This window comes from Saimiri boliviensis, chromosome 5 (assembly GCF_048565385.1).
Source record: "Saimiri boliviensis isolate mSaiBol1 chromosome 5, mSaiBol1.pri, whole genome shotgun sequence".
NCBI classification, from domain to species: Eukaryota; Metazoa; Chordata; class Mammalia; order Primates; family Cebidae; genus Saimiri; species Saimiri boliviensis.
In genome coordinates, this window is record NC_133453.1 from 17,422,399 (window position 1) to 17,440,647 (window position 18,249).

General features: G+C 46.8%; 1 protein-coding gene across 1 annotated transcript in view; it reads left to right on the forward strand.

The window, feature by feature from the left end:
* Positions 1-5,263: 5,263 nt before the first annotated feature.
* Positions 5,264-18,249, forward strand: part of AP1S3 (adaptor related protein complex 1 subunit sigma 3) — an 83,534-nt gene continuing 70,548 nt past the window's right edge. The window contains exon 1 of the mRNA XM_003925476.4: positions 5,264-5,387. Coding sequence (XP_003925525.1) covers positions 5,385-5,387 — 3 coding nt within the window. The 5' untranslated portion in view covers positions 5,264-5,384. The remainder of the gene's footprint in view (positions 5,388-18,249) is intronic.

Consider the following 18,249-nt stretch of genomic DNA (forward strand, 5'->3'; position numbering starts at 1 on the left):
TGCTGAGATTACAGGGGTGAGCTACCGTACCCAGCCTAGAGGGAGGTTTTAAAATAACACTTTTCTGTGCTTTCCAAATCTGCAATGAACCTTTATTATTTTATAATTTAAAATTTTTGGCCAGGCGCGGTGGTTCACGCCTGTAATCCCAGCACTTTGGGAGGCTGAGGCGCACGGATCACAAGGTCAGGAGTTTCAGACCAGCCTGGCCAATATGGTGAAATCCCATCTCTACCAAAAATACAGAAATTAGCCTGGTGTGATGGCAGGAGCCTGTAGTCCCAGTTACTTGGGAGGCTGAGGCAGGAGAATCACTTGAACCTGGGGAGTGAAGGTTGTAGCGAGCCGAGATCACACCACTGCATTCCAGCCTGGGTGACAAATCGAGACTCTGTCTCAAAAAAAAAAAAAATAATAATAATAATTCTGAAAATATTCTTTAGAAATAGATTAAGTAGATGTTTTTCCATTTGGAATAATAGGCCATCTTTTGAAAAGTAAGGGGGGTTTCTAAAGAGCATAAGGCCTCATACTAAAAGTTTCACCATGACAAGATGAATTCCTGAACACTGCCGAAGGGATTACTGGAGATGTTGATTACTTAAGACATTAATAAGAGGGCATTAAAGAACAGCAGGACCAGCCTTCAATTAATGCCAGTGAAGGCACTGCGTAAGCTGACTTTGAAGTTGGCCTCTCCTTTGCTTCTTCAGTTTCTTAAACTCATAGCTTGATCTTCCTCAATTTCTAGGAAGTTAGTATTTTGGGTTATAGATCATTATTATTTTACTTTAGTATCATGTCTCTAATTTACTCTTTTCCCTTGCTGTGGCCTTGATGGTGGCTTTTACTGCATTCTCTCTACATCTTCTGCTAATATTTAAACATAGAATGATCTGAGATGTGAAACTCCTAAATCAAGTTGACCAAATCCCAGGGCATTGTTTTATGAGTACACACATAGAATCAGCTCATAAACGACCTAATCTGAACCAGGTAATACACTGTAAGCGTCTTCCTATGGCAGTAGATTTTGAATATAAAAGCCCCTTTAGAATCTGACCAGGGAACTCCTCCTTATAGTGGTACATCTTAGGTGATAGGGTCTTTGGGTCCTCCCTAGGGTTTTGCTACTGGTGGGCCTGATGTGGAGTCAGGAATTTGAACGAGAGCAAAGATAAGATACAGAAGTCAAGACTAAGACTGGGTGTGGGGGCCCACACTTGTAATCCTAGTACTTTGGAAGGCTGAGACAGGAGGATCCCTTGAGGCCAGGGGTTCTTGAGATCAACCTGGGCAATATAGTGAGATCCTCTCTCTCTCTCTCTCTCTCTCTCTCTCTCTCTCTCTCTCTCTTCTCTCTCTTAGTTTTTTTTTGGTTTTGTTTTGTTTTTTTTTGAGAGGGAGTCTCACTCTGTCACCCAGACTGGAGTGCGGTGGTGCGATCTTGGCTGTCCCGGGTTCAAGAGATTCTACTGCCTCAGCCTCCTGAGTAGCTGGGATTACAGGTGCTTGCCACCACATCTGGCTAATGTTTGTATTTTTAGTAGAAATGGGGTTTCACCATGTTGGTCAAGCTGGTCTCGAACTCCTGACCTCATGATCTGCCCACCTTGGCCTCCCAAAAAACTGAGATGACAGGAATGAGCCACCGTGCCAGGCCTGTGAGATCCTATCTCTACAGAAAATTTAAAAATAAATGAAAAAAAGAGAAGTCAAGACTTAAACATGCATGGCATTCTTCTGAGACAAATGAGTGACCAAACCAACACTGTTGTGTTCTGAGTAGGTCAGTCAGGGGCGGGGCTTTAGGGGAACCAACTTGAATTTTAGTGCCTTGATTCTAAGATTATCTCTGCCTCTTACTGCCTTCTTATTTATTTTATTATTACTGTTATTTTTTAAATTGAGACGGGGTCTTCCCATGTTGCCCAGGTTGATCTCAAACTCCTGGCCTCAAGTGATCCTCCTGCCTCGGCCTCCCAAAGCACTGGGATTACAAGCTGGAGCCATTGTGCCCAGCCTGCCTCTTATTATTATTGCTGTTGAGCCTCTGAGCCTCAGGCTCTCATCTACACCATGGCCACAGTGCTGCCTTTTTTAAAGATTGTCTTGGGGGCAGCTGAGATAACCCATGAGAAGCGTCCAGCTCACTGCAGGCCTCCCTCTTCAGGTGATTTGGAGGTGTGGCGTGAGAACCTGGAGGGAATAATGCTGGGTGGCAGGGGCCTCAGAGGGCATTCACTGCCCATCGCAGCCAGGCCAGGAGGAAAGGCCAAGGACACGAATAATGGTTAAGTTTAATGCCTCCCCACCCCCACATCTTTAATTACTCCCTCTGCAACCATGGGCCACACAGTAAGGGAAACTTCTCCTGCTTTCTTTGTTTTTATTTTTTGAGATGGAGTTTTACTCTTATTGCCCAGACTGGAGTGCAATGGCGCAGTCTTGGCTCACTGGAACCTCTACCTCCCGGGCTCAGGTGATTCTCCTAGCTCAGCCTCCCAAAGCAGCTGGGATTACAGGCATGTGCCACCATGCCTGCCTAATTTTTTGTATTTAGTAGAGACAGGGTTTCACCATGTTAGTCAGGCTGGTCTCAAACTCCTGACCTCAGGTGATCCACCCGCGTTGGCCTCCCACAATGATAGGATTATAGGTGTTAGCCACTGGCCTCTCCTGCTCTAATATTTGACTTAACTATCATGGCAAGAGGACTGAGAAAATTTCTTTAGCTTTTTTTTTTTCTTTTTGAAAGAATCTGGTAGTGTTGTCCAGGCTGGGGTGCAGTGGGGATCTCAGCTCACTGCCACCTCTGCCTCCAGGGTTCAAGTGATTCTCCTGCCTCAGCCCCCTGAGTAGCTGGGATTACAGGCACCTCACACCACACCTGGATAATTTTGTATTTTTAGTAGAGATGGGGTTTTATCACGTTGGCCAGGCTGGTCTCAAACACCTGACCTCAGGTGATCCACCCGCCTCAGTCTCCCAAAGTGCTGGGATTATAGGCATGAGCCATGGCGCCAGGCCTGAGATTTCTTTAACTTTGAATTTCACCTTTAGTGATTCCATCTCTTTCCCACTAGCAAAGAAACCCTTAGGGCAGAAGGCTCTGGATGGTAGCACAGAGCTGGACCCTGCCTTTAAGTTACCTAGAAAGGAGGAGAAGCACAAAGATTAGACTCTGTCTCGTTAGATAAAGCATGAAGTCCTGAGATAGGGAAGGAACAGACCCTGCGGGGAGAATATAGAAGTTAAAAAGCAGCACTCCTAGATTCACTTTTCTTCCAGGAAGCAAAATCACCCCATCACCTGGGGTTTAACTTCCAATGCCCCAGGCAGAATGCTGAAAGTCCAGTGTTTGAGAGCTTTGATGCTGGAGGCTGTGGCTCTCCTGGGGGCTTGCAGTGATGCCCTAACTAGAGAACACTCATTGCCTCTGGCCCCTACCCACCTCTGGACCTCCTCACACTTAACTCACACAGAGGCCTTTTTTGAAGTGTTTCCAGAAGGACTTTTTTTTCTCACAACCAAGTCCCCTGTCACCTCCCCAGGGGCACTTACCTGACCACTCAACTAAATCAGTATAGCTTCTCTGTGCCCATCCCAGGAACTCAAATATCTCCCTCTTAGCATTCATTTTAATTTCTTACATTTTATTTACTTATTTATTATGTGTTGTCCCACAAGAGACTGTAAGCTCCAGGAGACAGACCACCTGTTTGTCCCCAGCTGGGTTCCCCAGGCTCCTCTTATAGGGCCTGGCCTGGAGTGATGAATATTTGCAGTGTGAATGCAGGGGTGGATGGGGTTCTACTTACTTTCACTCACCTGGGTGGGCTTACATCCCTTGGAAGGTACACAACAGATTCTGGGAAGCACTTCCACTGATTTGGGGTTCCCCAGGAAATGATTCACTTTTTTGTTTGTTTGTTTTTGTTTTGAGATTGAATTTCACTCTGTCACCCAGGCTGGATGATTTCAGCTCATTGTAGCCTCTGCCTCCTGGGTTCAAGTGATTCTCTCCTGACTGAGCCTCCCTAGTAGCTGGGACTACAGGTGTGTGCCACCATGCCCAGCTAATTTTTGTATTTTTAGTAGAGACGGGGTTTCATCATGTTGGCTAGGCTTGTCTTGAAGTTCTGATCTTAAGCGATCCACCCACCTTGGCCTCTCAAAGTGCTGGGATTACAGGCATGAGCCACTATGCTTGGCTCAGGAAATGATCCTTAACTTTTGTAGGGTCTAGGATCTCTTTTGCTATTTGATAAAACCAGTGGACTCCTTTTCTCAAACAAACAAACAAACAAAAACCAGAAAGATGCATTCAAAACTCTGCTTACATCTAGTCTGTCTCGTAAATATAATTTAAAGAAAAAAGAAAAAAACCCTCTGCCTACAATTTGGGGGTTTAGAGATTCTCAGTGCCCCAGGCAGTATCCCTAGACTTAAGAAGAATCAAGGGGAGGAGAGAAATTGGAGAGCCAACCCTCTACACCACAACTTAGGAGAGACCTCTTAAAAGGGTCGTGCTGCCCAGCACTTTGGGAGACCGAGGCAGGTGGATCACCCTGAACGCAGGAGGTGGAGGTTGCAGTGAGCGGAGATCGTGCCACTGAACTCCAGACTGGGCGACAGAGCCAGGCTCCGTCTCTAAATAAATAAATAATTAAATTGGGGGCCTACTTAAAATGATCTTTACCTTTGGAATGTAGAGTTTATATTTTAAAAAGTGAAATGGGGGCGGGAGGGGATAAGAAATCGCTTCTGGCTCCATCTCTGCCAACTGCTGCCCCCCTAGGAGGCTCAGGATAAGACAGCCTCCGACACTTTCTCCGAGTGTATCGGGAGGTATCGTTGCCAGGTCTGATGAACGTTTGTGGAAGGAATGCAGGACACACTCGCGTGGCCGAATCGCGAAAGGTCCCCGGAGTTCTCCACGCAGGGAGTTTCTAGCGGGCCACACGCTCTCGCCTGCCCACCTGCGCGGGGCTGCGGGCTGGCGGGGTGCAGAGGAGCGCGCAGGTGCATTCGCCCCAGGTGCAGCCGGCGCGGGGCGGGAACTGCTGAGGCCAAGGCGGGTGCGGGGAGGGGGTCCAGGAGAGGCAGAAAGGAGAGGGGAAGAAGAGAAGGAGGAGGAGGAGGAGGAGGAAGGAGAAGGAAGAAAGTATAAGAAGGTGGGGGTGGGGGGAGCGGGGAGGAGCGCGCGGGGAGGAGGCAGCCGCGCTGGGAGGAGTCTGCAAACTTTCAGCGCGAGGGCATTGTGGGAAGCAGCCATGGTCTAAGCCTCACCTGTCAGCCACGCCGGCTCCTGCGCTCGCCTCTAGCCCTAGCGTCTCCAGCTCTCCTAGCTCGCACGCGGGGGCGGCGGCGGCACGGTCACCATGGTGAGTGCCGGGAAACCGCCGGGCCGGGTGGGCGATGGGGGCGTGCGCACTCCGGGGAGGCACCTGGGGCGTCCGGGACGGGGTGCGGGCCGAGTCCCTCCCTGCCCCGCGAACCGCGCGCTCTGATGGCCCCACCGCCCCGGATGGCGCGGGCGCGCCAGGATCGCTTGCCCTGGATTCCTACGGCAATCCGCCGTTGCGGCTCCATTCATTCGATCCGCGTTTGCCGGGAGTTTAGTCTGTGCGGGTCTCGGTGCTGGGCGCTGGGGATGCCGCGGGGGACCAGGCGAAGCCCCTGCTCTACAGGAAGCTTACCTTCTAGGAGGGGGATGCGGAGGGAGGGAAGCATGCGATATACAAGTGAAATGAAGAGAACTTCCAGAGTAAGAAGAGCTCTGAAGTCTCAAATACAACTGGGTGAATGACAACTTTTGATTTGGCAAAGCCTCTTCAAGGACATGACATTCTAGCTGCTGGAGGTCCTGGAGGGGCGCTGCAGGTGGATTAGAGAGAGTAAAGGGGAGGGGAGGTGGGCATCTGCCAGGTGAGGCGGTTTCTTACAGCCCAAAGTAAAAAGTTTGGTTTTTTTTCCGACTGAGTAGGGGAATCCTTGCCAGAAAACTGACCTTACCCATTGTGCACTTTTTTTTTTTTTGAGTCGGATCTCGCTCTGTTGCCCGGTCTGGAGTGCAGTGGCGTGATCTCAGCCTACTGCAACCTCCACCTCCTGGGTTCAAGCGATTCTCTTGTCTCCTGCCACGGCCTCCTGAGTAGCTGGGATCACAGATGCGTGCCACCACGTCCTGCTAATTTTTGTACTTTTGGTAAAGACGAGATTTCCCCATGTTGGCCAGGCTGGAGTCGAACTCCTGACCTCAGGTGATCTGCCTGCCTCGGTCTCCCAAAATGCTGGGATACAGGCGTGAGCCACCGCGCCTGGCCTGTTGGGCAATTTTAAGAGATCCCTTTGGTAGTTGTTGGAGAATGGACTGGGGTGTGTAAGAACAGGGGTTAGAGGGTCAGGTTGGAATCTGAGGCCGGCTGCAGCCCTGCTGGTGAGAGATCTGGTGACCTGCACTTGGGTGGAAGTGGTAGTTCAGGCTCCTCTTGCTCTTGCCTGCTGTCGAGGGACAGCCTTTTAAGAGTGCGGTGGTCTGAACATCACTAGTCGCACTTACCCTAAGTGTGGGCCCATTTCCCAAATCCCCAGAAGGGAAGTGACCTGCACTCTGTGGGTCCACTGGAGGCAGGAGTGGGTGGGCCACATGGGCTAAGAAAGCTGATTAACAAGGAGAGCCCTGGAGTGCTGAGCAGCAGGCCAGCAAGACCGCAGATGCTGATTCCTGTGAAAAGTTTGGCTTCGCACGTTAGAGGTGTCGTTTTTGTCTCTTGCAGGTTCTTTGTAAATACAGCAGGATGCAAAAACAATGCTGTAAATAATGGAGCAGCTTTCTTGGCTTGCTCAGGTTTCCTAAGGAACAAGGTGACAGGTGCCCAGTCCACTAGTGTCATTTGCCTAACGAAGGCTGGAATAAGGCCCTGCATTTCTTTTTTTTTTTTTTTTTTTTTGAGACGGAGTTTCGCTCTTGTTACCCAGGCTGGAGTGCAATGGCGCGATCTCGGCTCACCGCAACCTCCACCTCCTGGGTTCAGGCAATTCTCCTTCCTCAGCCCCCTGAGTAGCTGGGATTACAGGCACGTGCCACCATGCTCAGCTAATTTTTTTTTTGTATTTTTAGTAGAGACGGGGTTTCACCATGTTGACCAGGATGGTCTCGATCTCTCGACCTCGTGATCCACCCGCCTCGGCCTCCCAAAGTGCTGGGATTACAAGCTTGAGCCACCGCGCCTGGCCAAGGCCCTGCATTTCTTAGTCGTCAAAGGCAGCTTTCATGCTGAGGCCTGGGCTAAGGTCTGGTCTAGGGGGAAAAAAACTCCCCTAGACAACACCTGTGGTGGAGTTTTGTTTTTTCTTGCTGGTGTCATATGTGTGATGAGTTGATCAGAAATGTGGGAAGTTCCTCCAGCTTTTCTACGAGCTTTTGCCAAACGTGAAGCATTCATGTTATTGGGCACTTGTGATAAGGCAAGCAGGATGTCCAGCTCTTTTCACTCACGATCCGACTCGATCCTTGCAACAAACAAGCGAGGTTAAGTCTGTTATGCTCATTGCACTTTATCTGCTTTGAGCTATTCTAGCAGTATGGCCTTGGACAATTCCTTGATCTGTCTCAGTTTTCCCATTTGAAAAATGGAGATAATGGTTTCTAACTCATAAGGCAGAGGTTCTGAGCGAGGCCTGTGTACCCCCAGGAGTCCCCAAGACTTTTAGTGGAGGTCGGCAAGGTCAAAACTATTTTCATGCTAATACTAAGATATTAATCTCCCCATTTCATTCTCATTCTCACAAGACTACAGTGCCGTTTTCTTGGGTCTACATAAGCTGAGATAGCACAACAGATTGAACACAGATGCAGATAGGAAGGTCCAACTGTCTTTGATAAGCCCAGATATTAGGAGATTTGCAAAACTGTAAAACAGTACCACGCTTTTCACCAATTTTTCTTTTATTTTGCTTTGGAAAATATTGTTATTGGCCATAAAAATGTTAAGTTGAATGTGTAGTAGGTTTACTATTTTTAAATTTTTATTTATTTATTTTGAGACAGAGTCTCTGTGTCACCCAAGCTGAGTGCAGTGGCGAGATCATGGCTCACAGCAGCCTTAACCTCCTGGGCTCCAGCAATCCTCCTCCCCGCGTTTCCCAAGTAGCTGGGACTAGGCAAGTGCCACCATGCCCAGCTAATATTTTATTTTAATTTTTTTGAGATCAGACTTGTTCTATCACCCAGGGGAGAGTGCAGTGGCATAAGCATGGCTCATTGCAGCCTCAACTTACTCAAGGTATCCTCCTACCTCAGCCTTTCATGTAGCTGGGAGCACAGGTGTGTGCCATCACACCCAGGTAATTTTTTGAGTTTTGTAGAAATGAGGCCTTACTTTGTTGCCTTGGCTGGTCTTGAACTCATGAACTCATGCAATCTTCCCACCTTGTCCTCCCCAAGTGCTGAGATTATAGGCGTGAACAACTGGGCCCATGGAATTTTTTATTTTTTGTAGAAATGGAGCCTTGCAGGCCAGGCGCGGTGGCTCTCACCTGTAATCTCAGCACTTTGGGAGGCCAAGGCAGGTGGATCACAAGGTCAAGAGATCAAGACCATCCTGGCCAACATGGAGAAACCCCATCTCTACTAAAAATACAAAAATTAGCTAGTTGCGATGCTGGGTGCCTGTAGTCCCAGCTACTTGGGAATCTGAGGCAGGAGAATCACTTGAACCCGGGAGGTGGAGGTTACAGTGAGCTGAAATTGCACCACTACACTCCAGCTTGGCGATTGAGCGAGACTCTGGCAAACAAACAAACAAACAAACAAACAAACAAACAAACAAACACAAAAACAAAAAACAACAAAGAAAAGAAAAGAAATGTAGCCTTGCTATGTTGCCCAAGCTGTATTGTTTTAAAATATATTAATATCTATCTTATCCATTTTAAATTCAAATACAGTAAATATCAGTGGATATAACCACCATAAACAAAAAGGTCTTTGGGATTGATGGGTGGATCACCCAAGATTGGGAGTTCAAGACCAGCCTGACCAACATTGTGAAACCCCATCCCTAAGAAAAATACAGAATTGGCTGGGCTTGGGGGTGCATGTCTGTAATCCCAGCTACTCAGGAGGCTGAGGCAGGAGAATCACTTGAACTCCGGAGGTGGAGGCTGTGGTGAGCCAAGATTGCACCATTGCACTCCAGCTTGGGCAACAGGAGCAAAACTCCATCTCAGAAGAGTGTAAAACCATCCAAAACATTTCATAATCACTGTCACAGAGTTAAACAGGTACCATGAGTGAATGCATGTGAAGGTGCTTTGGTGCTTCAAGCAGCTTTGCCATTGTAAGTGCTCAGTAACCATCACCTCTCCTTTCTTATTACCTTCAAGTCATAAGAAAGAGTAAGTGGCCCTCACTAGTGCCCAGCAGCTCTGAGATCTTCGCTGAGGCTCACCGTGTAACGCCCTGTCTTTCCTGCTGCGTCATCCCTGACTTTTGCTGATTCGTATGCTAGGAAACTGACAGATACTTACTGGCAGATCTAGGCACCTAGTACTTTACAAAGAGAAAATGGTTCTTGATTCCATGGTGCCAGTGACCCTGGTTTCTGGCACAGAGATTTCATATCTGGTGCATGTTGGGACTGTGTTTGTATCTGGGTCACACTGTTTGAATCAATCGTGTACTTCTCCATCTCACCTTTTAGCAGTCTCTACCTTGGAAAACAGTGTTAGGGCCATTGTGCTTCTGAAATCCCATGGGCTGAGCCTAGTGCCCTTGAAAAGGCTTATAGGGGGCCTGGCATGGTGGCTCACACCTGTAATCCCAGCACTTTGGGAGGCTCAGGTGGGCAGATCACGAGGTCAGGGGTTCAAGACCAGCCTGACCAACATGATGAAACTCCGTCTCTACTAAAACTACACACAAAAAAATCAGCCAGGCATGGTGGTCTGTGCCTGTAATCCCAGCTACTCAGGAGGCTGAGGCAGGAGAATTGCTTGAACCCAGAAGGTGGAGGTTGCAGTGAGCAGAGATGGCACCACTGCACTCCAGCCTGGGTGACAGAGGGAGACGCCATCTCAAAAAATAAAAATAAAAAAGTGCTGGGATTACAGACGTGAGCCACTGGGCCCAGCCCTGGAAAGCCATTTTTTATTCAGAATATATTTAAGTTTGAAATAGTGGGAGTGCACCCTTCTAAAAAAACAAATCCCCTTGTTCATCGTAATCTCATAGAGTTGTGGAGGGTGAGCGTGGAAAAACCGAACTATGAACCTGTAGGTCCTGCCGCGCCCCCATTCCTCTCTATATCAATTTTAGGGTCTGAGGCTTGAATGAATTGTAACAAGCATGCAATGATTTTGGCAGTTTAAGTTGCAGTTTGAGGGTGAAGCGGCCTATTACACTGATGAGTGCTTTCCTCCTCCAAGACGTGGTCTAGGCCAGCAGTTAGTGTGAGGTTCAGGGGTTTGGGATCGGGGGAGAAATGACCCTTTGTGGTGTTCAGTTGTCTCAAGAGGGCTCACCTCCAACTGGCCCTTCTCACGAATCTCCCCAAAACACCAGTGAGACTTGTATTTACTCCTCACCAGGATTACTTCCGAGTTTTTATCACTTTTTTTTTTTTTGTGGTAAATACTGTCAACTGCTGATAACTTTTGTGTGCTGTTATGTTGACAACACGTTCAAGGAAGCAGCAAACTGTGTATTTGCTGAACTGTGTTGGCAATGTCTGCCGTTTTGGGTGAACTGTGTTGGCAATGTCTGCCGTTTTGGGTCCCGTGAATTATTTCATTATGAACAAAGACATAATGATAAAAATACCTCCATTTCCAACACACACACACACACACACACACACACACACACACACACACAGCACCTTTAATAACCTCCAGAGTAAGTACTTCTCGAAGTCTTCATGAATTATTCTTTGAATCTTGTTTTGTTGCTGTGATAACCAGTGGTTCTTCCAGAGACGTGAAGCTTCGCTGTGGTTCTGTGATTCATTTCTTCCATGGGGCCTGTCTTTGTCTCTCTCGAGTCCTCAGAGTCTCTCTTTCTGGAATATCTTGTTCTTCCCCAATACTTTCTCTGTTTAACCTAAAGTATCCAGGAAAACTCCCTTTAAACCATTTGAAACTCCCCCATAACCTATGTTATAAAAGAATGTACACAGATATCAGAGACATATGCCCCTAAATTCTCTCAGTGTCATATGAAACTAACCAGCCAGCACCCTGACGAAGGAACTGTTTTTGACTGGGCGTTGTGGCTCACACCTGTAATCATAACATTTTGGGAGGCCAAGTACGGATTGCTTGAGTTTGGAAGTTTGAGACCAGCCTGTGCAACATGGTGCTATCAACCATCATCAAGAAACTGGCTTTTAAAAAATCTTTGTCGGTTGGGCATAGTGGCTCACGCCTGTAATCCTAGCACTTTGGGAGGCTGAGACAGGCGGATCACCTGAGGTCAGGAGTTTGAGACCAGCCTGACGAACATGGAGAAACCCTGTCTTTACTAAAAATACAAAAATAAAATTAGCAGGGCATGGTGGCACATGCCTGTCATCCCAGCTACTTGGGAGGCTGAGGCAAGAGAATAGCTTGAACCCAGAAAGTGAAGGTTGTGGTGAGCTGAGATTGTACCATTGCACTCCAGCCTGGTCAACAAGAGCGAAAATCCATTTCAAAAAATAAGTAAATAAATAAATAAACTTTGCTAAAATCCCACTTCTAAGAACTTTCCTACAGGCATTCCTGGGCTCTGAAACCACTCCCTCTCAGTAGCTTCTGAAACTGCCTGGGGAAAAATATGATCCCTCATTAGTCTTTCAGTGCAATGGGGCATGGACCGAGTAAAGTACATTTAGTAAAGAATAAGGGCACAAGGGATTCTGTATTTAATGTCCTCATTGGATCTTCCCTAACAGGATTTCTGGGCTGGTAAGAAATGGTTGGTGTGGGTCAAGCTCAGCGGACACTGAAATGCTACGGGAGACTTCCTTCCATACTGGGTATCTCAAACATGAGGAGCGAAGCGATGGTTTGCAAACTGGGGTGCCCGTACCTGCTGTTTATTCATCCTTGTAGACAGGTGTTGTCAAGGGATAAACACGACTCATCCTTGGAGCATTGTTCAGAATGAGAATTTTTCATTTTATTATTTAATTTTTTTGAGATGGAGTCTCACTCTGTTGGTTAAACTGGAGTGCAATGGCGTGATCTTGGTTCACTGCAACCTCTGCCTCTCAGTCACCATGCCTGACTAATTTTTATATTTTTAATAGAGACAAGGTTTCACCATGTTGTCCAGGCTCGCCTCGAACTCCTGACCTCAGGTGATCTGCCCATCTCAGCCTCCCAAAGTACTGGAATTACAGAGTGCAATGACAAGATCTTGGCTTAACCCAATCTCCCCCTCCCAGGTTCAAGTGGTTTTCCTGCCTCAGCCTCCTGCGTAGCTGGGATTACAGGCATGTGCCACCACACCCAGCTAAATTTTTTTGTATTTTTAGTAGAGATGGGGTTTCTCCATGTTGGTCTTGAACTCCCAACCTCAGGTAATCCGCCCGCGTTGGTCTCCCAAAGTGCTAGGATTACAGGTGTGAGCCACTACACTCGGCTCTTATTGACCCATTTTCTAAGGCAGCTTCCACTAATTCATTCACAGTTTATATTGGACAAATAAACTGGATGCCCGTCCCGTGACAGGCAGGACTGGTTACGTAATTTGTGGAGCCCAGTGCAAAATGAAAATGCAGGGTCCCTTTTTCAGTTTGTTGGGAATTTCAAGACAATGACAGCAGACCATTAAGCCAAGTTTTGAGTCCATTTAAATGCAGGGCTCCTCTATGTAATGACCCTGTGTCCACAGAAACCAGCCCTGGGTCTAGGCCTCAGAGACTGCGTTGAACAAGTCAGAGACCCCCTGCTTGCATGGAGCTCACATTATTGGTGAGGAGTTCTCTAAACTCTGTAAATATTTTGAATCAGCCACACAGGAGAAGAATTTAATATTAAGCACTCTTGAGTCATCTCACTTTTACTTCCTGGACAGTTGCAGTTGGGTCATGTGGGGACCCAGCTGTGGCACTTGGCGTAGGGGCAGTGTTGGCCTTGGTGGCTGTGTCAGGCCCTGCCTGGGCTGGGGAGGTCAAGCCATTCCTCCAGCTGGCTCAGCTAGCTGTTGGCTACTTCCAGAGCTGGTTCCCACCAGCCAGAGAGTTCCGAAGCCGTATCTATCTTCCAGGTTTCTGACTGGTGATCCAGCTGAAGGAATTGCCCTTGGCCTTACCCCTGTGGTGAACCCTGGATGCAGATTAAGGGCTTCCCCAGCCCCTCCTGTGTTTGCCCTGTTCATCTGGGTGTGATATAATTTGTTTGCTTAGATCCTGTACCTTCTTTTATTTTGAAACAGAATCTCACTCTGTTGCCTAGGCTGGAGAGCAGTGGCATGATCTTGGCTCACTGCAATCTCCACCTTCCGGGTTCAAGTGATTCTCCTGTCTCAGTCTCCCAAGTAGCTGGTATTACAGGTATGTGCCACCACACCTTGCTAATTTTTGTATTTTTAGTAGAGGTAGGGTTTCACCACGTTGGCCAGGTTGGTCTTGAACTCCTGACCTCAGGTGATCCACCTGGCTTGGCCTCCCAAAATGCTGGTATTACAGGCATGAGCCATGGTGCCTGGTCTGATCCTGTACATTCTTTCTCCATTTGTGTAAAATAAGGAGGCAGATATGCCTATATACAAACTGAAAACTTCAAGAGGATATACAAGGACGTTGATTTTGGGCAAGGCTCTAGGCCTGTGGTAAAAAGATTCACTGTGTGTGTGTGTGTGTGTGTGTGTGTGTGTGTGTGCGTGTGTGTGTGTGTGTGACTGTGTGTGTGTTTTGAGACAGGGTCTCGCTCTGTCACCCAGGCTGGAGTACAATGGCGCAGTCACGGCTCACTCTAGCCTTAACTTGAGCTTAAGAAATCCTCCCATCTTAACCTCCCTAGTAGTTGGGACTTCAGGTGCATGTCACCATGCCCAGATAATTTTTGTATTTTCTGTAGAGACAGGGTCTCGCCTTGTTGCCCAGGTTGGTCTCGAACTCCTGGACTCAAGTAATTTGCCTCCCTCAGCTTCTCAAAGTGCTGGGACTATAGGCGTGAGCCACCAAGCGTGGCCTAAAAGTAGTATGCTTTTCAAACACTCAGTTTTCCCTATTTGCATGTACTATGCTTTAAATTATGTAAAAAATGACTCTTAAAAATATTGTATCTATTACTTTTCCAGCTAAACTGTTTCATTTTTCCCTATACTTTGTAACTTCTTAAGCTTGAGTGTGTCTGGAACTGAGATGGAAACAGAAACAGCCTCTTTAAAGAATATACACACAAAAAAAAACTCATCTGTCTGTCTTCATCATCATCATCATCATCTGTCTGCTTACCTACCTATCTACTTTAAAGATTCCTGATTGTATGACTTCTGTATGAGAATTAACTAGCCGGGTGTGGTGGTGTGTGCTCGTAATCCCAGCTACTCCGGAGGCTAAGGCAGGAGAATCCCTTGGACCTGGGAGGCAGAGGTTGTAGCGAGCTGACATTATGCCATTGCACTCCAGCCTGGGCAATGGGGTGAGACTCTGTCTTACAAAAAAAAAAAAAGAACAAAAGAGAGAATTAAAAATAGCTGAGAGGGGCCAGGCATGGTGGCTCACTCCTGTAATCCCAGCACTTTGGGAGACCAAGGTGGGTGGATCACCTGAGGTCAGGAGTTCGAGACAAGCCTGGCCAACATGGTGAAACCCCGTCTCTACTAAAAATACAAAAAAAAATAGCCAGCTGTAGTGGTGTGCCTGTAATCCCAGCTGCTCTGGAGGCTGAGGCAAGAGAATCGCTTGAACCCAGGAGGCGGAGGTTGCAGTAAGCCAAGACTGTGCCACTGCACTCCAGCCTCGGTGACAGAGTGGGACTCCATCTCAAAAAAAAAAAAAAAAGGAATAGCTGAGGGGAAAGAAAAAAGTTATTCACCTTTCTCACTTTAGTGACTTTGGGTAATGAGGCAAAATAATATTTCTTATTGCTCCACAGGACTGAACCATCAGAATACAGAAATACTTGCCAGATCATTTGGGGTTGACCTCTCTTCACATTCGGTAGACAGCTGAATGTTCTAGCAAGATTAAGAAGTCACGTCCTTGCAAAAGTCAGGAAGGACCTGTCAAATCTGGTGTCAGATTTAGATGATCGCTGAACTGTTCTGCTCTACGTTTCAAAATCTGCTGTGTGTCCCCCAGCTCTTCCCCTTTTCTCCTTCCCCCCCCCAAACTCAGGGCAACAAGTTGTTATTATGCAGATGAAGCTATGAAAGACACACATAAAATTAACATTTCTTCTAAGAGAAGGGTCGGATTCCACCTAGTGACAGAACATGCTCTTAGACATCTCTGTATATGTTTTGCTACATATGCCTTATGGAAGTGACATATAGGATATCTTTTTTTTTTTTTTTTTTTTTTTTGAGGTGATGTCTCGCTCTGTTGCCCATGCTGGAGTACAGTGGCATGATCTTGGTTCACTGCAACCTCCGTCTCCCGCGTTCAAGTAATTCTCTGCTTCAGCCTTCCGAGTAGCTGAGATTACGGGTGCTCACAACCATGCTTGGCCAATTTTTTTGTATTTTCAGTAGAGATGAGGGTTTCACCATCTTGGCCAGGTTGATCTTGAACTCCTGACCTCGTGATCCATCTGCCTCGGTCTCCCAAAGTGCTGGGATTACAGGCATGAGCCACTGCACCATTCCTGACATATAGGGTATTTTGCACATCTTCTTGTGAATATCTGGAGGTATTCTCTACAGGTGTTCACTACTAGAGGAAGGTGTTGGTATTGTGTGGTAGAGAGTAGAATGCAATGAGGTGGATGACCCCAGGCCCTGTGTGAGCACTGTGATCTTGGTTACTTGGATCATACTATTTCATGAGATCACCTATTGAACAAGACACCTGGTTCAATCAGCGTAGGGCCTGGCACCTGGAACACATTCATAAGTGCTAGCCAGGGTTATTTCTGAGAGAAATGGGAAAAAAGTTAATGAAAATGCTTTAGAGTGTTTTTTTTTTTTTTTTTCTCTGAGAAATTTATTTAAACAGATGAAATAAAAATTGGCTGGGTGTGGTGGCTCATGCCTGTATCTCAGCATTTTGGGAGGCAGAGGTAAGTGGATCACTTGAGAACAGGACTTCGAGACCAGCCTGACCAACATGGTAAAACCCTGTCAAAAAAATTAGCTGGGCGTGGTGGCGGTTGCATGTAATCCCAGCTACTCAGGAGGCTGGGGCAGGAGAATTGCTTGAACCTAGGAGACAGAGGTTGCAGTGAGCCAGGATTGTGCCATTGTGCCCCAGCCTGGGTGATAAGAACAAGATTCTGTCACACACACACGCACAAAATCAGTCGGGTATGGTGGCGCACTCCTGTAATCCTAGCACTTTGGGAGACTGTGGTAGGCAGATCACCTGAGGTCAGGGGTTTGAGACCAGCCTGGCCAACATGGAGAAACCCCCGTCTCCATTAAAAATACAAAAATTAGCTGGGGATGGTGGCAGGCACCTGTAATCCCAGCTACTTGGGACGCTGGGGCAGGAGAATAGTTTGAACCCAGGAGGTGGAGGTTGCAGTGTGCCAAGATCGTGCCACTGCACTCCAGCCTGGGTGACAGAGTGAGACTTTGTCTTAAAAAAAATAAAAAATAAAAAATACAGCTGGAGGGGAAGATTTGAATGTATAAAAAGGCATGTTTGTCTCTCAGATCCATGCTTGAAGTTTGTTAGTGGTAGACTTTGAAAGGGTATGATGGATATACCATTGCCTACCTCTTACCAAATTTTGCCTGTAACTGAAGTCATCTTTGTCAAGGTCTAAAAGGCCCTGGGGATAAATTTGTAATGAGTATCGAGTAGGAAGAAAATGAAAGTTTTTTTTTTTTTTTTGAAAATGAAAGTTCTTAATAACCATTAAGTGGTCATCACCATGCAGTGCGTTGAGTTTAGCATAGTAAGCATAGCCTCTTGAACCAAGTTCAAAAAAAGCATCTCAAAATTAACTGGGCGTGGTGGCACTCGCCTGTAGTTGCAGCTACTTGGGAGGCTGAGGTGGGAGGATTGCTTGAACTGGGAAGGCGGAGGTTGCAGTGAGCTGAGATTGTGCCACTGCACTGCAGCCTGGGTGACAGAGTAAGATCCTGTCTTAAAAAACACAAAAACATCCGTATGAAATATGAATAGGGTCTCAAGTTACTCATTTTCATTTTATTTTGTTTTGTTTGAGATGGAGTCTCTCTCTGTCACCCAGGCTGGAGTGCAGTGGTGCAATCTCTGCTCACTGCAACCTCCGCCTCCCAGGTTCAATCTTCATGCCTCAGCATCTCAAGTAGCTGGGATTACAGGTGTGTACCACTATGCCTGACTAATTTTTGTATTTTTAGTAGATATGGGGTTTCACCATATTGACCAGGCTGGTCTCAAGCTCCTGACCTCATGTGTTCCACTCACTGTGGCCCCCCAAAGTGCTGGGATTACAGGCATGAGCCACTATGCCCGGCAATCTTTGTGTTAACTGCAGAGGTTATTACTAATAGGAAAGAAAAACCCACAAGTATAAGATCTGATTACAAGATTCTTGTGTTTTGGGGCAAAATTTTTTACATGCATAGCAAATCTAGACTAGTACAGGAGTAAAAAATTAAGCTCTGAAGTATGTCATTCAAATTATATAATCACTGCAGGAATTCAGTGGAGGAGAAGAGAGGGAGAGGTCTCAGGCTGAGCCTGGAAGGGTGAGATGACCCTACCTTCAGCTTTTCAGGAAACTGTGTTTATGAGTATCTGGATATGTGTGTGAGAGAGAAGGGGTTAGCAAACAGAATAAAGAAAGGGAATAATTATTAAGGAAATAGAAATGCTGGAGGAGAGCTTGGTGAAGGTCAACCATGAGGAACTGTTTTCTCATTGCTACTCCCATCTCCACCCTTTCTCCCCAGCTCTGCCTCTCCAGTTAACCCCACTAACAAATTATTGATCTAGTATTACTGGAGTGACATTTCTCACATGTGAATTTTTCACATAACTAAAAAATAAACCTAAACAAAGTTAGAGTTAAAAAAATATTAATGTCTTCCTTTTAGACCGGGTGTGGTTCTCACGCCTGCAATCCTAGCACTTTTAGAGGCTGAGGTGGCTGGATCAC